General features: G+C 46.2%; 1 protein-coding gene across 1 annotated transcript; it reads right to left on the reverse strand.

The window, feature by feature from the left end:
* Nucleotides 1-14,616: 14,616 nt before the first annotated feature.
* MB (myoglobin) lies at nucleotides 14,617-20,639 on the reverse strand. The gene is made up of 3 exons (XM_074826518.1): nucleotides 20,421-20,639; nucleotides 16,190-16,412; nucleotides 14,617-15,491 (listed from the first exon to the last, which is right to left on the reverse strand). Exons 1-3 carry the CDS (start codon nucleotides 20,513-20,515, stop codon nucleotides 15,345-15,347), a joined length of 465 nt encoding a protein of 154 aa, XP_074682619.1. The 5' UTR covers nucleotides 20,516-20,639; the 3' UTR covers nucleotides 14,617-15,344.
* Nucleotides 20,640-20,920: the final 281 nt, after the last annotated feature.

Raw genomic sequence — 20,920 nt, forward strand, 5'->3', positions numbered from 1 at the left:
CTCACCCAGAGACCGCTGCATAGCTCCCCAGCCTGTCTCCAGGAGAGGTTGGGGGGGGGGGGGAAGAGGCTAAAAAATAAGAAAAAAAAAGGGAGGAAAAAAATCCCACAGAAAACTGCGGTGACAGCCGAGCCTCATACCCGCCGCGGCTTCTCGCCGGGGCGACTGTGGGGGGTGGGCGCGAGGCGCCAGGACGCCATCTTGTGGCGCCTCCCCACCAGCGACCGTCCACCGACGCAGGGAAATGGCCTCTGCCCTGCGGCGCGCCTGCTGGCCCCCGGCGGGCCCCGCGCACCTCGTCCCCGGTCCCCGGACAGCGGCTGTCCCCTTTCGTGCGAGGCAGGCAGGAGGGGCAAGTCCCCAGCGCCATCGTCGCCCCAGGGTGCAACCAAAATGCGAATTTCCTCACTGAGGGACCGAATTATTTGTGGGGAGAGCGGAAACACTAGGGAAGGACTTTTCATCTTTTTAGCGATGGCACAAAAAGTTGTCGTGACCCTAATGCAGCTGGGTTGAAAGCGGTCCCCTGAAATAAAGCACCTCAACACCACACAGAGGTGCCTTCCTCCCATCCTTCGCGCACCCCAAGCCAGGGGAGCACAGCTGTGCAAACGTGGCGGCTCCCGGGGCAGCTGGTCCACCAGCTCCACTCACCCAAACCATGTTTCTCCCCCCAAGGCCGAGCATGGCATGCAGCTCCCAGCAGCCCAGCTTTCCCAGTGGACCAGGGAGGAATTTTCTGACAAAAATGGTTCAAATTAGCAAATGTTGATTTGTTAAACCTCATGCTTTTCAAAGAAAACCGCTTTAACCACTGTGAAGCCTGGTGGTATGCTAAAAGCCTGAGTAACTGTTCCTTCGCTGTGTATGCCAGGCAGGCAAATTCTCAACTGGGAAATTAGATAGCAGTAAGGTCTTCACCTATGGGCAGCTTGCCTTGGCAGTGTTACAGGAAGGTTTCTATGGCTCATCATGGAAATTCTAGCCAAAGCAAGAGGGAAGGCAAAATAAAAGTCCCTATGAGCAGTCATCAGGCAGATATTGATCTCTGTGCTCACCTCAGAGTGCTCAGCCAACATTTGGAGAAATGATCCCAAAGCTCAGGAAGAAAAGATGGTGAAAATGAGTTCTCAAGCTTTATTCCAAGCATAGTCCTGAAGTGCAGCAGCAGAACTGAAAAGTTTGGTACCTTCATTTCTGAATGAATTGATTTTGACCTTCTTAGTCATTGGACTCAATGCAATGAGTCAAGGCTGAGAGCGTAAGAGCACCTGCATTTGAAAGTTTCTCCTCCCAGATAATGGTTTGATGCTGTTTGGCTTGACTGCAAATGTGGCAATCCAACCCATCATATCTACTAAGTGGAGGGAAGACTGTTGTGACAGTATTGACCACAATATCGTATGTATAACTCAGCACCCCTCACACAACATTCGTGTTTGCCCCAGCATCTTTGGTGTACCTTACAAGTGCAATTATCGTCTTTGGATTTTTTTTTCTGGTTCATTTCTTCAAAGATTACAATGTAGTTAAGTCAAATTTGGCAAAGGAATTGCTTCTGTACTCTGAAATAAACATGAAAGAGGTAAAGACCTATGGAAAAGAAACCCTTGCATGCAGTTTTCTTTCAGCTGATCTCCTTAGAAGTTTGTTTCAAATTCTTTAGGGAAGGCAAATTCCTTCCTGCCTGTAAGGTTCGCAGGTGGTGCTGCGGTTTCTGCCAAAGAAAAGTCTACTTTAGACCAAAGAGCAGCCTCCTATCAAACTAGGAACCAAGTCTGGGTTTGAGTTTGTCTGAGAGGTTACAAGTCTCCTAGCCCAATGTTGCAATATGGGCTGCCATATGGGATGACATCAGGTGTGGTACTTTCTAGAGAAGATATCTGTCCTTCTGTTGCCTCTCCATCCCCATCAAAAATTCACATAAAAACCTTTCCTTAAAACCTGAGACAATGAAGGGAATTCAAAATTTGCTCCAAAATTCCACATAGAAGCCTTTGAACTTCCCATTTCTGTTCTTTATGACATCAGTGCAAATGTGGGCTGGACAAGTCCTGGTAAAACCTTTTATAGGAACTCTTGCACTCTGTGTGCTGCATAGTGATACACAGACATACATATACACACTGGCAGAGCTAGGTATGAACCTCATGTCTTTGAATATCACATCTCTTTTTTTTCTTTTCCTGTACCTTGAAATTATCACATCCCATAGATATGCGCATGTGTGGAAAACATAAGGAGCTGTTCCACATCTCCTGCTTTGTCTGCATTCAGTGCTCTGTCCTCTTCAGGTTAATTCTAACGACAGTCACCAGAAGTGCTATAGCGGCCCTTCTCATCTTGAACTAGAAAAATAGATTTGCTTTTTCTTTAGAAAGTAGTAGAGATATGTAACATCTGAGGTAATTTTGTCTGTCCTTCAATACAGCAGGGCTAAAGAATTTCCCTCTCTAAACTTTGGGTTGAGCTCATAATTAAGCTAACGTTCAGTGTGTCATACCTTTTAAATCTGCAGCTAAATTCAGTTTTCTTGCAATCTTCATCTCCTTTCCCTGGTTGCTCTGTAGCCAAGCCAAGCTGCCTCTTACCCTGACACCTTCTACCTGCTTGAATCACCCTTTGAAAGTCCGTTGTGTCATGGTGCCTATTCCTACAGATACGCTATGTTGTCTTTCAGGACCACGCAAAGGAGTTCTGTGGAGAACAAACAGATCCATTTGACTGTATTTTCTGTCTGAGTGGTGTTGCTTTTGTACAGTTTAAAGCTGTGTTGAGTCTATGAGGTCATGTAATGAAATAATGTCACATTACCTTGTGCAACAGGACATAATGTTTGGAAGCAAATGAGCCAAAGTCTGTCTTTTGTTGAAGTGAATAGACTTTTCTGGAGCAGGTTACACCTAGAAGAGGAACAGCAGGAGTCAACAACTGCATTTCGGGCAGGCTATACTTACACTCAGCTTTTCATGAGGAACATTAGAAGTTGCTCTACAAAATTGGACATGGCCTTCTGTAACACTTATGTCAATGCAAAGGTGAACCTCCTGCAAAAACCAAGCAGATAGCCTAAGGAATGATAGCCATGCTCATCTTATTTTTTCATGTTCATGTGGAGTGAAGCAGAATACTTTTACCTAATTGGAAAATGGTCATGGTGCAACCCTCACTGGCAAGAAGAAGCCAGCTCAGCAAGGTTGTCTAGGTCTCTGTGGAGCAGGAACTACCAGATGTCCAACATCTGGCTAGATGTTGCTGTGTGAGCAGCTGTCTCACACCTGAGACATTGGGCAGCAACAGGTTATCTGAGTGGGAGAAGATAGTCTGAACCAGTCATTCAGCTCCCTTGACTGGCCACGCTTCTTTTGATGCAGCCCAGGATACAATTGGCTTTCTGGGCTGCGAGCTGATTTTGCTGGCTCACATCCAATTTTTCATCCATCAGTATCCCCAAGTCCTTTGCAGCACAGCTCTCAATCAGTTCTTCACTCAGTTGGTACTGACACTGGGGATTGCCCCAACTCAGGTAGAAGATCTTGTCCTTGGCCTTGCTGAACTTCGTTAGGTTCACATGGACCTACCTCTCAAGCCTGTCAAGGTCCCTCTGGATGGCGTCCCTTCCCACTAGTGTATCAGCTGCACCACTCAGTTTGGTGTCATCTGCAAACTTGCTGAGGATGCACTCAATCCCACTACCTGTGCCATTAATATTAAATAGTATTAATATTAAATAGTATCAGCCCCAGTATGGATCCTTGATGGACACCACTCATTAGATGGTCAGGACACACCACGGGGACACCACTCTGCCTCCACAGAGTGCATACCTAGTGCCACTTTTGCTCTTTTCTCCATTTGCTCCAGTCTCACCCCAATGAGAACAGCCTAACAGGGAACAAGTGTGATGAATATGAGCCTTGGTTTACATAGGAATTTGTAGCCAAACCTTTACTATCCAGAATTCTTAGTAGCCCTCTATGGGATCCCAGTAGGCTATTGTCCAAGCAGAGAAACCCTGCACTTGGCCAGCTCTGACACCAATCAGTCTAGTGCAGAGGGTGAGAGTTAAATAAAATGGTTAGTAAAGAAAAGAAAAACCAAAACAACTCAGCAGCTTCTCCTGTAAAAGGATCTGGTTGAGCCCTTCTGGTTTCCCGCAACACTTACCCACCCATGCAGTTTTAAAGTTCATGTTTAAGGATCAACTGCTGAGTTGAGAATGAATTTGCTGCTGTTAAATAGGATGGAGGCTGGCAGTCATGCTACATGGATTTAGCCATGACATCTTTGAAGATGCAGAGCGAGGCCACGAGAACAGCAGTGTCTTCTTCTCCTTGAATGCCCTGTAAGGGGGAGAAATGAAAGATGGTGAATATGAAGCAGGGAATATAAATTGCAGCATGACTTCCCCAAGAAACCTAGCCTCCCTCCAAGCCCCAAACCACCAAGAAGGAGCCAAAGCCCATCTTCACGTGGCAGGAGTTGGGTAACTGTCGCTGACTGGGATGGAGCCCGGCCTTTGAGCAGCAACACAACGAGTTCATTTTGACTCACTTACATGGACATCTGCTTCTACTACATCTGCTGCAGGGAACTGCAGTTTGAAGGCTTAGCACTTTAAATAGCTCACAGCTATTGCCACAAAAGGCACTAATAAAAGGGGCTCATACTACAGCTGATGAATAGATGCAGAGCTGGTTTCCAAGTTTCTACTGCATCATGAGCAGAATGAAATGAGTTGTCCCAAGCCTGTGGCAGAAAAATTTTGCTGTATGAATCCAGGTCTTTGAAAGGTCTCACACCCACTGAAATTAATGAGTGTTGAGAGGCTACGTACTTTTGAGGCTCCGGAACAAAACATTTAGTTCTGTGTACTAACTATAGGCTTTGTGCTGTACATACATACACACACCCACACACAGAGTCTCTCCTCACAGACTTAATTGTAAGCTAAGCACTCCCAACAGGAGTGAAATTAAATGCATGAAGAAATGTTATTCCTTAAATTTATTTCTAAGATGCTTTGCCCTCATGATACACGCAATGTATGTTCAATCGTTCTCTCTCTCAACATATACTCTCTAGTATGTATCTCATCTCACCAACACCACTACTTGAAAGGATGACATACTCTGCATCACTTACTTATGCTGTTTAACGTTGAAAGGTTCTAACACATTTCTTCACAGATACAGTTAACCCCTTTACTGAGGTGGATGCAGTTGTCCATCTCCAACCTGCCTGTAGGTGGAAAGAAAAACCATTGCTTCCATTTCTATCTATTTTTTCCCACTGTATGTTGCCAGAAGGACTGGAACTGAAGACTTCCCAGTTATGAGCCACTATGTGTACAAGCACGGACATGATGAAGTTAGGAGAGGAAATGTTTCTTGACTATCATACATGAGATCTGTAAATTCCTTCCAGTCAGGCACAGCTGCAAGCTATCCTCAAAACAGATCAATGAGTAAAGAAAACCTTTCTCCTGTTGCACTAGCTCTCTTCCGTAGAGAATTGTGAGTGCGGGTAGATCCAGATGTTACTGTCAATGAGGTCAGAGGGGAAGTTGCAAACATAGCTCTCAGGATAAAAAAACCCCAAACTCTCTGAACACCATATAGCAGACTCTCACATAGCCTGTTGTTCCCAAACAGATCCTTCATGCTTTGCAGTATGTCATTTAATGCTAGGCACTGAAATATTTTCTTCCTCTTCTCTCCATTTTACTTTTCAAAGACACTTCCATTGAGAAGGGGTGGTCCCATCAAGATAGTAACAGCCTCAAACATGTATGAAGGCTTTTAGACAGCTCTGGTTGCTGGAGAAGAATATGAAGGCTGAGCTACTTTCCCAGGACTCCAGCACACCACTAGAGAGTTTGGTGGTTCAAAAAGGATTCAGCCAGCCATGTGTTGAGCGGAGAGAGCTATATAAGCACAGCCAGTATGAAATGCAGATCTGTTTGGTTGGGTTTTTTTTCTTTTAAAGCCTACTCCTTTAGAGCCTAGGCACCCAAGTCAGGCAGGAATTCATCACCCAAGCCCTGAAGGCAAGCCCTTTCCAAAATGGACTGCAAGGCACAGCTCATTTCTGAAAGACCAGAGGAGTAAGAGCTGAATAATCTACATGATAACAGTCATTTACCTGAACCTTGTTCACTAACCACACTGTTGAATGGAAGTGGCTGGAACTGCATTTTTTGGAGGTCAGATGTAGGCAAAGTATGACTGGTTTCTGCCAGATTAGGCAGAGGAAGGTCACTTCTGAGGATTATAAATGAATTTAGGCAGATGAATACTCGTTGGTTTAGACCCACACAAGCTGGTGGGAGATCAGGGCATAGCAGAGGCTGAATGTCAGAAATCAAGGAGGGGGTTACAGATGAAAACGTAAGCATATAAAGAATTACACAGGAGGATTTGAGGTTTGTACACTTGGATGTGGGGGGACCTCACTTCTGCCAGTAACCTGTTTTAGATATTTACATCCTTTATTATCTCAGTCCAAGGCCTTTTTCTTTGGAGGTGAGAAGATTAGCAGTGTCCCAAGTGATACCATAGTTCTTTAATCTCCAGAGCACTTCATTCCAAGTTCAGCCCAAAGGTCTTTTTTGCTTTGTATGTAGCATCTGTAATCTATCTGGGTATTTACACCACACTACTGTTTCAACTGAACCTCTACATACAGGATGTCCTTTGACAACTGCTGAAATGCAACCACATCAAAGCAAGAACTGCTTACTGGCAGATGGCACAACTTCACATGTCTTCCTACACAAGAAGTTTACAAACATCCTCTGTCATGCAGTCAGCAGCCTGGCCTAGTGGACAGCTGAATGACCAAAGCATGAAACAATGGATGTGCTGGTGCCTGGCTCTGCCTCATTTTACCCTCTGTAAAATGGGGCTAATTGCACAGTGCCATAGATGGAAAGCACAAATAGGTCTCTAACTAAGGTTTAGGGTAAAAACAGTATAGCAGATAACTCAGGCATATCGTAAGAAGGATGCTGTTTCAGTTAGTGCATTTTATAGATTGAGAGTTTTAAACTGGATGAAACAGAGTTCTTAATTACCATTAAACATCAGAACAGAGCTTGTCCCAGATGACACTCACAGTCAACTAGTTTCTGAACTAAAACAGACAAGAAAGCTACAGCACAGCTGAACTAGAAAAAATATAGTAGGAAATATGTTAAAGATTATTTTCTAATCATTCTTCTTGTTATGAACTAGCAATTTGTGATGGTTACAAAGAGCTCCATTTCAGGACAGAGAATTTTGACGGGAAAGAAAAAAAATTATGACTGTGCACTGAGGGATTATTTCAGTTGTAGAGGGAACATAGCAGAAGACGTAGGGACAGCATCTTAAATGTGACATGCAGAAATTATCTGGGGGATTATCAGAGTTAGCAATACATGCTATTATCAAGGCATGCATAAAAAGTTTTGTTCCATGATTTATGGGCCAGCTTTGTGAAAGCATCACATCCATAGTGCTAGCACCATGAGAAAACTCAAAATCCATCTTTCCTCCCATACAAAAGCACACAGACTACCAGTTTGTGTTAGGAAACTCCTTCCATCACGTTACAGAAGAGTGATTGTCAGAATGATTCTATTGCTCTTCAGAAGGCACTGATAGCAGTAAATAGCCTTTGCGGGGGAGGCAGTTGTGCCTCCGTTTCCCACCTGCATTTCATTTTTCATTCTTCCTTACCAACATACAGATACATACCCCCCTCAGAGGGGGGTAACTGCAAGCGTGGCCCGTGGCAAGCCCTGTTTGCTTTTCCTCCATCTCTGTACAGCTTGTTTGAGCATGTCTGGTACAAACCCCATGCTCAGTGCAGGCTCTCCCACGGACTCTGCAGGGACACAGTATGACTGGTTTAGGCAAAGCTTTGGTTTTTTTCTCCTTTCTCCCCAACCAACTCACAGTTAATCCATGACATACTACATCCATCAAAGGGCACCAGGCTATTCATCCAGCTGAGAGGTGAGTGAAAAAATACAGGCCCACTTTGACGCCATATCAGCTAACGCTCCAGATAACCCAAAAGCTCACCAAGAGCCAAGAGGACAAGCCTGCTGTCATGCAAGCCCTGGGCAGAGCAATCCCAGATTTTAATAGGGTATCAGCTCCAGGAATTTTTCACCCCTTTGGTGAGAGCTTGGATGCTGAAATTTAGCTTGAAGAAGGAAACAGATAGATGTGTTGGGGGGGGACAGAAGATATGAAAACTTCAATGAATAAAAGCACCATTACTTATACACACCGGGAAGTAACAGGAAGGCCACAGGTTAAGCATGGAGACAGGGAGAATTAAGTGCTAATTATCCAGAAGGTCTTCCACCCAAAGCTATTTGGTCACTGGAACATTTGAACCTGCTTTAAGGATGATCTAAAATAAGATCAGGGACCCAGCAGCTGTATTCATACCAAGCTTTCCTTGGAGAGGGGAAACAGGAAATGGGCATAATTTTCTTTAAGTTCTACTCCAGACATAAGGCTGCAGCTAAGATATACATGCCAGTATTAGCTTGAAAGCCTTCTTGGATACCAATAACAGCATAACTACAGCCCCCTTTTCAGCCCTACAACCTGGGGAAATTAATAAATTCCTAGACAAGGCTATCTGTGTTGTATTCATTTTTAATACCTGAGATAGTTAACTGGAAAACTGTTTTGGGCTCGTGTACATCTGGATTGCTGGGTAGCCATACCAGCAGCAGCCTCCTGTCACCAGCTCTGGGCAAATCCAGTAAACCAGCCCCACAGCCCCATGACATGTATCGAGCCATTGCCTTAAAAGTGGAATAACTTCACATCCAGGCTGTCCCCACTGACCTCACAACACTTGCATTTGTATTTGCATGGTCATAACCCAAGTGGCCAGCTTAGGGCCGCTGAACTGCTGTTTCTCTCAGCGTGAGATGCTTTTATTGGGATGTGGGGGTAGGGACGGAGACTCCAATACCCTCCCCATCCCAAATCCACATTGCCTTGCCCACCCAGCTACGCTGTTATGCCCTGTGGCAGACCTTGCCTTGCCTTGCCCAGCAGAGCCCTAGACCTGCCTCTGTCTGACATAGATTCCCACAGGTGGTCTCTACAGGGCTACAGGGTAAGGTGGAGGCAGCCTGTTCTGTTTGTATATTTACAGGGGATGACAGACAAACTGGGAAAGAACTTTGGTGCAGTGCAGCCAAGTGACTATAAAGTACTGCTTTAAAAAGCCACAAGGTCACCCTTACTGACATTTGGATAAGGATTTTATAGAAGTCACAGGACTGGGAGATTGGCTTGCTGTGCCTACATTCACAGGGAATGGAGGGATTTATGTGCTGGTCGGGAAGGCTGCATTGTTATGACTCTTTCATGTTCCTAAATGCTCATTTATTAGCCTGTTGGATAAAAGAGGATGACTGGGATTTCTCTTCTCACTTACTGTAGTTCCAGGTGGCTTCCTTGACTCTGCCAGCACACCTTCATGAAATTAACAGCCCGCTGCTTACCAGTACTCTCCAGATACCATGTCCTTGCATAGTCTGTCTTCTCACTTGGTTAGACCTTAGCAAAACTTGTTTTCACAGACATAATTCATTTAAGCACAATGTGAGAACTAATATTTATCATCCTCTCAAATGAAGAACCAACACACAACCATGCTGGAATCTGAAGAATTTGGACAGAGGGGCTATGTTAATGATGTGTGTTGTGAACCTGGTGCTTGTGTATAGATATCCATATGTGTTTGTGCTCAGTCTGAGAAGCAGCACAGGCTCTGTTTGTTAAGCCCTGTGCAGCCTGAACAAGCAAGGATGCAGCCTTGAGCAAACCTGAGAGGAATGAGTCCAGGAAGGAGGAGAACACGGTCTGATGCCATGCACCTTCTGGAAAAAATGTTACGGGCAAGCAAATCTACATCAAAGAAACACCTGGCTCCACAACTGGTTTCTTTTCCTCAGTTCCATAACATATGGGACAGGTTTTGGCTAGGTGGTAGAGAACTTGGGATCATGACAAAAATAATCCTCATCTGCAAGTATGTGATATAGGTGAGCATTTGAGTCTCCTTATTAAATTACAGTGTCATATAGACATTAGAGTCTTTAGGCACTGTCTGTGCTTCAATACCCAGAAACCAGACCTACACCCATTCAGTGACTGTGATGTAGACTGGAAACTTCTCTGCCCTTTTCTCACGTTAGCCCTCCAGGGATATGCAAACATGAGGAATGCCACAAGATTCATGTTAATGTGCTAAATATTTAACATTATAGTCACTGGAGCCCCATCCCTTTCTCCCACTGAGGTGACCAAGAGACAGATCACAGGATGGTGACAGCATGGTCCCCAGCATGGTCCCCAGCACTTGCTCCTTGATGTTACTTGATGTGGGCAGGTGTATTTGAGCCAGGCAGGATCAGCAGGCGGAAGTAAAGACAAGAGGGACAGGCAGCACAGCCTGCAGTATTGCTGCACCCTGGCTGGGGCTGACTGGCTCATTTGCACAGCACGTGGGGAGGGCCTGCTCCCCATATCTGATATCCTGATGAGCTGCTGGCATCTGACACCAAAGCCCAAGAGAATGCAGACAGGTCACTGGCTCGGTGCCATGGGGAGCTCTGCCATGCAATGGAAACGGCAGCACTGGGAGAAGAATAGTATGTCAGGTGCAAAGCAGCAAGGATGTTTTTCAACCTAAGGATACAGGTGCATAACCCATTTGCTGCCAGAATGAGCATTGTTAGCATAAAAGAAATTGCAGGAGTGCATGGAAAACATAGGACAGCCATAAGCCTGACCTGGGTGTAGTCAGTGTTTATGTGCTGGAGCAAGGACACTGGCAGCCACACAATCCACATCCCATCATGTGATCAGGAATGTGTACGTGACACCAAATGGTGCTAACAGGGAGGGGGGCTAGGCACAACTCTCTGGGGCCCATCCTCTTTATGTAAAGCTATTACTGGAAAGGAGGCAGGAAAATTTCTGGGCTTATGCTGATATGGTTTATCTCTACTAAGGGACTTTGTCTCTTACCTGAGCCAGAAGAGTGGAAAGGGTGACTCCAACAAAGGTGCTGAATCAATATAGCATGGAGCTGAAAAATCCTTTCTCCGTCATCCCCTTTCCTCTAGGAAACTTCCCCTGTCACTAAAGCAGGGGCTGTAGCAGGAACTTTAGAGACTCACTGTGTGGAAATTACATATATCGCTACACTACTGTTGTGGATGAGTGTTTTAGATTACTTAAAGAATTACTGTCAAAGGTTTTAGCAAAAGGGATTTTTAATGTGAATTTATAAAAGTGCAACTTAGCAAAGTTTGATGGCAAGGTTCACTCTATTACTTACTACATGAAGGAAACATACAAAGGAAAATCAGGTTAGAATCGATTTAAAGTGATTTGTACAGAGACCAAAGATGTAAAAACATAAGGGAGACCCTCCCATTGAATCACGAGGTTCAGACTGGACCCCCTTGCTTTCTAAACTCCTCAGAGAGGAGTCTAGGTGTGGCTAGATCCAAACTTTGTCTCAGACTTGGTCAATGGTTATGGCTAATGGAATTACTATAAAGGGTAAGGAAAATATCGTATTGAGTTATTACATTAATTTGTCGGGGAATGAGTGATTATGGATCCTACACAATTTTGAGGTAGCAGCAATTTTAGACTTATGAACACTATTATGATAAACCACAAGATTAGGTTGAATGATTTTTAACAATACTTAATTATCAGCTAATTATAAGAGTGATTTGATAACATTTGTTATACTCAACACTATAAAGTTTCCTAAATCAAATGCACACACACAAAAACACACACGTACACAGATATAGAAAGATATAGAGGTGAACCTATGATAGTAAATTATTGGTAACAAATGATCTTTGAAACCTCATGAAATCTAATTATAGTGAATTACTCACTATTTTCCTTCATCAGCATTCATGAGCAGATGATCTTTGAACACTTTTCCTTTGTTGGCATCTATCAGCGGGTGATCTTGGAAGTCATCGTGAAATCTATTCTTCAAAATCCTCACGAAATCTGCCCTGAGAGGCATCCCAGTGCAGAGGGAAATACTGGGTCTCAGCCTGCTGCAATCCTGGAGAGCTCAAAGGGTCTCATTTAGGGTCACTATTTATAGAATCACAAGATGATTGACTTTGGTCAGTAATTTTTCATTTCGGCCATAATTCTCCTAGGTAATTCTGGTACCTTTGAGAGCTAGCTATGATCCAGGCCGCAGGAGTTATAGATATGGTTCCCAGGCAGCAGAAGTTCCAGGTATGGTTAGGTAGCACCCAATCGTCCTAACTCACTGTCAGGCAGTAGGAGTTTTGGGTATGGTTAGGGAGTGCCTAATCATCCCAACTCACTGCACTTGCATAAAGGACAAGAAAGTGCCAGATTGTCCCAGCTCACTACACTTGTAACCGAGACAATAGCACAACACTGGCTGGACCTGACATTGTAATGTGGCCCAGGGGGTCTGCTCCACCACAGCTATGTCCAGACTGCAGCCAAGGGCATACTCAGTACCCAGAGGAGCAAAGGTGCAGATGTGTGGATTTCACCACAAGCATCCTAACCCAGTGACCCCACTGGAGATAGCTCCACTGCTATTGGTATCTGAACTTTCTGGTTCGTCTCAGCTTGCACATTTTCACTGGGCCATAGGCACAACCAGAAAACCTACATCAGGCCCCACATCTGACCAGCACAGATTTAAGGATGGCCCCTAGAGCACTGACACAGTGGAGTAAGGCAGGCAGAGCGAAGGGTCAGTGCTCCCAGTGGACCAATATTTATTCCAGGTACCTAATAACCAGTAGCTAGGCACAACATATATGCAAACCCTCCCTCCTCCACCACATTGCCCTACATAAAAATATCTAGAGACGATTCCAGCCCCACTCAGACTGACAGAGGCAGCTGCTGTAGCAGAGCTTTTAATCCTAAAGCAGAGCCTGTTGTCACTGGCAGGAAATCTTATTGTGTTGGACAGGCAATTCTAGACCTTAATTAAATAGGCTGCCCTCCGCGCAAAGCCAGGCAGACTAGACTGGAGTCAGACGAAGCAAGTTGCTTAAGCCAGGGACCACCTGGCTGTAACTTCATCTAGGTGACAGCATATGCTTTTGTGACCCTCTCTGAAAGGTTGAAATCCCAAGCAAGCTCACAGAGGTAAAGTGAGGATTTGTAAAGAGCAAGAAATCAGAGATGTTCTGTTCTGGGAAGGAATTCATTCCTTCTCCTTTCAGAGACTGAAATTTTGTGGCCAAAGACACAGCAGATCACGCTGGTTCAGGATTGATTTTTAAGGGATCTGGTGGCTCCTCCTCTTTCTTCATTGCACACAGTGTAGCAGGGGGTGCTTTGAACCAGACCCTACTAGTAGCTCCTAACACTGAGCACCTCATTTTTCTTTCTCATGCTTGCCCTCCCACTGTCTCTGGCATTACTTTCTCCATACCAGAAAAAAGCAGCCGTGTCAACTCCATGAATCTCCTCTAGCCATGACCCAGATTCTTGCCTCTCTGTAGCATCCCACTGCTGTGCCAAGATAAAACCCTGCCATGAATGCTTTTGACCCTGTGCAAATATACAGCATGCTGCTCATCCACCTTGCTATTTGCATGGAGACAGCTTGAGTGCATATGCCAGAAGAGACTGCAGCACCCTACTACTGAGGTCCTGAGCTGGATGATGGGGATGGATGAAGAGGAGGGAATGAACACCCCGGTGCTCACTGTGGGGTATAACTGCATCTCTGACTAGGTCCAGCCAGAGACACTGCACAATTCCCAAAGAGTCAGCTAGTCCTCTGGGGTGTCAGGTCAAGACTTTGCACTCAAAAACTCTTTTCAGGCCCCAGCCATTTCTGACTAACCCTTGGGCAGCCTTAGGTACAATGTGGCCCTCAGCCTCTCCCCCACCTCAGTAATATTAGGTCACTTGTACCTCACTGTGGTACCAGGATGGGGAGAGGGCAATGGGCAAAGGTAAGTGCCTTGTCACTGTGCCTGTCCCTTAAGCTCCCCCCACAGGACATGGGTATATATCTGTAAACACAGTGCAGCATGCACTAAGAGACACCTCAGAAAAAATGCAAAACCATACAGAGACCAAAGCTTGGGTCTTAAGACCATACACTGCCATTGCAACCTTCCTCCTGGGCTAATCAGCCCTGCTTTCCATTGTCTGGAGGGAGCAACGCACAGTGCTGCTGCTGGGACCAGAGGCCACTTGCATGTGCTACCTCCCCATAAATAAGCAAAGGGCCTTTCCTTATTACGGTCACCCCAACACAGCAGTGGCCATGGCCTTTAGTCAGGGAGCACTTCTCTCAGCTCTGAGGCACTGAGTCTAGGCTGCTGTTTCATGTTGTGAAGTCCAGTAACCAGGTCATGACCCCATGGTGACATCTGAGTGCTCCGAGTCCCCTGGCTGAGAGAGATGTTATGTGCTGCTCAAGTCATGGACTGACACCACAGAATGTGGTGCAGCTGGATACATATACAAAACACCTCTCCGCTTTCTGCATCTCCCCCACTTCTCACTGGAGTGCCTGTAAAGCCAGGAACAAACACACAACACTGGTGCAGGAATTTTTATTTTCTGAGAAACACGTACTTTACTTCCCGGTGCAACAGAACTTCAGATGCGCAGCAGCAGTTACCAGAAACCTATAGAATGCAGGGAGTACTGCTCTTTACAGTTTTGCTAATATGAGTTTAGCAACTAATGCAAGTTTCTGAGCTGACAGACCTAGAGACTGACTGGCTGCATTCACCCCCACAAAGCAAGGTAATACTATGCTGGAAGCTCTCCACAGTAACCTGCTAACAGTCTCACCTGTGGGAGGAACGGGATGCTGTAACCCTGCTTCCCATCCTGACATCCTTCTCATACTATTTGAGTCAACCCTTCACTCTCTCCTTTACCACACTCCTCAACATTCCCCTTGTTCCTCCACATTCCTTCATTTCTGGCCATGCCATTTGCCTCCCAGATGAGACTGGGTTTCAGAGAGGGAGAAAGAAAAAGGGGATAGGATAGGCAGAAGCTCACAGATAATCCCTTACGTTATTTTTCCTAAGAAAGCAAATTATTTCTCTTGTATACATGAAGCCAGGAAACAACAGTTTATCATGGATATCACTCTGAGTGCTTCTATGCTGCCTGGAGTGATTCTTGGCCTCTCATCAAAGCTTTCCCACACATCTTGGATGGCCAATTGTGAGATGTCCAAAACAGTGCTGGGGAAGCTACTCTAAGGTGCATGGCCAGGCCTCCACCATGGTGTTTCTCTGTGCATATGTGCTAACCCTGGAAACCAAACTCCTTGTACTTGCTGGCCATATCATTTCGGAACAGCTCCAGGGCCTTCTTCATCGCAGCCTGGGTATCAGCCCCAAAGTCTGCAGAGTGCTTTTCAGCAATGACCTTGATAATGACTTCAGAAATGAACTGTGAGGAAGGAAGGAGAGAGAGAAAACTGAACGGACACTCAAGGTATATTTTCAGAAAAAACAGGTTAATAAATAGGTTGCAGAGCCTGGAAATATCTCTGAGCTAATTCAGTAGCCCTTCCCACAGTCTCTGGAGGGGCAGGGAGGTCTCTAGCATGCAAGGAGTCTGGGCTGGGCAGAACAACTGGGCTCTATTCCTAGCTCTGATGCTTATCTGCTTCATGACCTTGAGTAGACCATGGCCCTTCCCAGTCTTTGTCTGCCTCATCCCTTAAGGTCAAAAACTCATGCCCTGTGTTTGTGCAACACTTAGTTTTGTGGGTCTTGGTCTCCAATGGATCCTCCAGGGCTTACTCTAAAATTGTATGTCCCTCGTGTCCAGCCACTGACAGTTGTTATGTAATGTAGTTTCCCAGGCATGCAGAGGCTGCCTGGGCTGGTTTATTATTGTCAAGGGTTGCTCAGACTGCATGTGGTGTTAGGAATGGGAAATCTAAACTTGGATATTCACATACCATTCGCATACCATGAGCCCTTTCTGTGTCTCCTCCTGCCTGTACAGAGAGACCTTGGACTTGAGGGAGAGCTCACTGAAGTCCAACTAGCCATCAGTAAATAAAAGCACAGCTCTCACATAGCTGTCTTGCACACATTCACTACACATCAGGCAGCAGGATTCCCTGCCCTTTTCCATACCTCCAGATATTTGACAGGGATTTTGTGCTTGGTTGCATGGGTTTGAGCCAGGGGCTTCAACTCTGACTCATGATGACCCTTCTGCTTCAGGATTTTGCCCAGCTGGGTAAGGACAGTAACTCCATGTTTCTTCAGATCTTCAGAGCCCTTCATCTGATCAGGGGTCTTCAGGCCTTTGAACTTTTCAAAGCGCTCCAAGGTCTCAGGGTGGTCCTGAAAGAGTCTGTGGACAAAAGTAGAGGGACTTGTGAGACTTGAGAGAGCTGTCATCCAGGCCAGAGCTGAGGTCCAGCTGGTCCAGGTATTTCAGAGTATGTGAACAGGCAAAGGTGTGATAACCCACTTCCCTCCCCAAAGCAAGCTGTTAGCTAGTCCCTGCTAGCAGAGACTACTTCAGCCTGGGAACTCAGACATTTTAGATCCTTTCCAAGTTACCACCATTCACAATCATTCCTTTTAGCATGTATATAAACCAGGGAAGCATCTGACCCTACTCTGATTCTGGTTTATGTGGTTTTCATCCTTCCTCTGGTAGGTTGTTCCACAACCTGATGACACTGTGTGCAGAAGTTGCCTTTCTATTTAATTCATACAGGCTGCTTTTTATCATTAACAAATGATAAAAAGCCTCTTGTCTTTGGAGAACAGAAACTCCTGGCATACCTCCCTTTGCGTGTTGTATCTACTTTAATCCCATCCTCTTACACATGTCCTAACACAATCACTGCTGTCTTTTTCCATTCCCTCTGGCTGTGACAGAGACACTGCCCTAAACACGTCAAACTAGAGCAACATAGCAAGTGTCCATATTTTTTTTATATAGCTCTGCTAACTTTTTGGCACCAGTCCCCTGGGTTATGTCAACTGTATTAAGATAGAGACAAGAGACAAGGCTGGTCATGGTACTGAGAAGTGAGTTCTTGCATTCATCTGAAGGAAAAACAAAACCAAACAAAACCACCTGTCTTCATGGACTTACTATTGCTTAGGAGCCAACCTGTAGATCCCTGGGTCTCACCAGGACCCTCTTCCCAGGCCATCTCTGAATTAACCAGGAAAGGAGAGTTCCAGAGGCTTCTCATACACAAAAAAAAAGGGATCAGCCCCCAGCCTCAGGTCCCTCACAACTGGAGCTCAGGTGTTCTTGAACATCAGCTGGATGGGACAGCTTAATGTGCCCCCACTCTGTGATTGCAGACACAGAGGACTTTGGTTTCTTCCCTTTTTTCCCACTCCCCAGCTCAGCCCAGCTGCCAGCAGTGTGGTTCCTCCATTGGGAACTGCGGCACCTCAGAAAGTCCTTGGGAGCAAATGGATAAGCGTCCCATCTAGAACTGGACATTCCTCCTAAGTATGTTGCCATAAGGGCCAGACTCTTCACTGTATGGTGTAAGTATAGGTTAACCTACACTAACAAATCACAGAAATCACAGAATCATCAAGGTTGGAAAAGACCTTGAAGATCATCTAGTCCAACCATTAACCTAACATTGACAGTTCCCAACTACACCATATCCCTCAGCGCTATGTCAACCCGACTCTTAAACACCTCCAGGGATGGGGACTCCACCACCTCCCCGGGCAGCCCATTCCAACACCTAACAACCCGTTCTGTAAAGAAATACTTCCTAATATCCAGTCTAAACCTTCCCTGGCACAACTTGAGGCCATTCCCCCTTGTCCTATCACTTATTACTTAGTTAAAGAGGCTCATCCCCAGCTCTCTGCAACCTCCTTTCAGGTAGTTGTAGAGGGCGATGAGGTCTCCCCTCAGCCTCCTCTTCTCCAGACTAAATACCCCCAGTTCCCTCAGCTGCTTCTCATAAGACATGTTCTCCAGACCCTTCACCAGCTTTGTTGCCCTTCTCTAGACATGCTCGAGTAATTCAATGTCCTTTTTGTAGTGAGGAGCCCAAAACTGAACACGGTAAATTCATCCCTTTCCACAACCGGGAACCAAAGGGCTGACTGCCGGGCCCAGCTCAGCAGTCCCACTTGGGGAAAACCGGCTTTAGCGTCAGGATTTTGTCCCTCCCGCCTGCCCACTCTAGTCTCTTTGGCCCAGTGCCCTGCCCCGCACCCATGAGGTGAGCAGCCCTCGGGGGGAGTCCCCCAGGGCAAAGGAGCACTGAGCCCTCTGTCAGAGCAAAACACACTGAACCAAGGTTTCTGCACATCTCACTGCACAGTTCCTGCTGAACCAGAGTGAAAAATTTTCCTCCTCTTCCCCCCGTAGAGCAGAGGCCAAGCAGAGCACGCAGAAACCCTTATGAGATACTACAGCACTTGCAATGACAAAGATTTGTGATTGGCACAGTCACCCAGAGCTGCAAATGATTTGCCTCCAAAACAATACCTCAAGCACATGGAAAACACAAGCTGTTTTGTGGCAAAATATTCTGTAGATGAGTGACCAGTCTTTGCTGACGTTTCATTTCAAAGGTCTCTCAAGGATTTCTGTACTCTACCAGGTGCTGAGTACACCACTATCGGCCTTTCCTTTTTTCCTGTAACCTTCCATGGTTGTGTCCCACCCAGAGAGATGAAAAAACCTTGCACCTTGAAATGGGATGGAGTTATTTCTAAAAATCTCCCTCCATCGTGTCTGGCTGAGGTTAAATCATATCTGCCAAAGATGTTATACTCCCAAGACACTTGAAAATTATTCTGAGGAGTATTTTGTTGTTTCCTTTGGAAAATATCCAGTTGAATCAGTATTTTCTAAACATATTCCCAGGATGTGACATCTACCTTAGAAGTCTTTAACAATGCACATGTGGGTACATGTCTAAACTATGAGCTGCTGGGCTTCCCCTGCCCCTCTCCTCCCTCAGAAACCCCTTGAAGGAACAAGAAATGACCTGGGTTGGCTGGGGAGCACGAAGTCACAGGGGTGTCATCTATTTATTTAATGCTCTGCCCTACAATACCTGTGAGAAAAATGGTATTACCTTTCCAGTTGGAAACTGCTTTTACTGCCTAGTGGCATTTCCAGAAGTAAAGTAGCCACCTCACAGAGCTGGACTGGTGGGGAGTGCTCAGGTCCTGCTACCTCTCCAGCATGCCTGCTCTGGACCACATGAGGGGAGAGCCATCATGTGGCCACCCAGCTGCCCCCATCTCTCCTTTCCCTTCAAATGGTAACTGAACTGGGCCATGATAAAGAAGGTAAATAGAACTGTCCCCTGCTTTGGGTCATCTTTGAAAAAGCTTTTCAAAGATTTCAGTGTTCAGTGGACTTGCCTGGTGGGGTGGGGTCCTTTAGCCGTGCTTAGGCTAGGAAATCCCTCAAGCAGGTGCCGTATCCCCCACCACTCTCCTCAGCATCTGTACCCTTCCAGCACATTGTACTGCGCACAGGCTGAGGGAGAGATCGGGAGAGAGCCTCCTCAAAGTCTCCATCCCTGATGGTCTTTAAGGACAGACTAGGATCCAGTGCCCACCCAATGTTGTTTCCCACTCTGCAGCCCTGAGATCCCTTTCAGATTGCATTTCCATGACTTGCTGCTGGCACCAGGGGTGTTCCCCTCTTAAGGACAGCAAGGGGGCGGCGGGTCCTCTCAGATGGAGACCACACAAGCACTCCCGCTCTGACACCAGGATCATGGAGGAGGGAAGCAAGGGGAAGAATGTGCCTTGTTTCACACCCAGACTTCAAATTCATCATCAGGAAGTGGACAATTGTAACCACCCAGATTTCTGGCCAAAAAGCAGGATGGACAGGGCTCTTCCAGGTGAGACTGAGGTGAGGAGAGGTACTTCAAAGTTAATTTTACTGAAATCATAGATTCCGAGAAGATTGTCACAGAGGTGGTTTTCCTCTCCCGTCCTTCCCTGCCTCCCCACATCCTTGCTGCAGAGCATCTGAAGGCCCAGGATACACAATTCACTCCAGCATTTCTTGCCATGGTGCTTGGGCAATGAGGATCTGAAGCAGAGCTTTGACAGCAGAGGCACAGGGGGTGACAAAGTCCCACCATCTTTTGAAAGCAGCACTGGCCTGCTCCTGCACCCACAGACAGATGGAGAGACAGGAGAACAGCCACTCTGCCAGTGAGTAACTTTTAACCCAGAAGCCATAGCAATGGTAAAAACCACCACCCTACCAGAAAGAAAACAGCCTGTTGAAAGAAACATTGACAAACAGAAGTCCCCCTACTAAATATACACCTTCCTTGGTCTCATCAAAAGCTCTTCAGCTTTACACTTAGGACTGACATTTCTTGCCTACCTGATTAAAACTGCATGCCCGTGGCCAGGGAGGTCAGACTCCACCTTTCCCCAGATGGTCAGGACGTGCTGCCATTCCTGATCACTGAGCCCCATGGTTCACTGAAAGCAGGTCCCGAGTGCTCCCCGCAGCTGTTTGTCTTTCCCCAAAGGGTGGTTGGAGAGCTCACCCGTGGGATTTATAGCCCCTGCTCACAGACTTACACCTGTCAATCGTCAGCTGGACATCTTTCTCTCTTTCAGGCTTGTCTAACCTAATCAGCCTCCCTGTTTTTTTCTAGGAAGCTATTTTGGGTCAGGTGCTATTGTGGGTGCCACTGATGGCATCGTTTCTGCTTTTCGTATTGGACTGGCACATGTCCCACTCTAGACAGAAAGGGCACTGCCGAAACACAGTGCCAGGAGCCTGTCCCAGGTTCCCAAGGACCCAGAGACAGTGTCAAGCTGTATGTCAGGAGATTCCTGAAGAGCACTGTCATCTGCAAGGCCACCCCACCTCCC

The sequence above is a fragment of the Strix aluco genome, chromosome 5 (genome assembly GCF_031877795.1).
Source record: "Strix aluco isolate bStrAlu1 chromosome 5, bStrAlu1.hap1, whole genome shotgun sequence".
Classification (NCBI taxonomy): Eukaryota; Metazoa; Chordata; class Aves; order Strigiformes; family Strigidae; genus Strix; species Strix aluco.

Coding starts and splice junctions, on each gene's coding strand:
- MB (XM_074826518.1), bottom strand. CDS start 20,515: ATGGGGCTCAGTGATCAGGAATGGCAGCACGTCCTGACCATCTGGGGA. Junction 16,413..20,420: donor GGGCATGCAGTTTTAATCAG/GTAGGCAAGAAA, acceptor TTTTGTCCACAG/ACTCTTTCAGGACCACCCTG. Junction 15,492..16,189: donor TCCCTGTCAAATATCTGGAG/GTATGGAAAAGG, acceptor CCTTCCTCACAG/TTCATTTCTGAAGTCATTAT.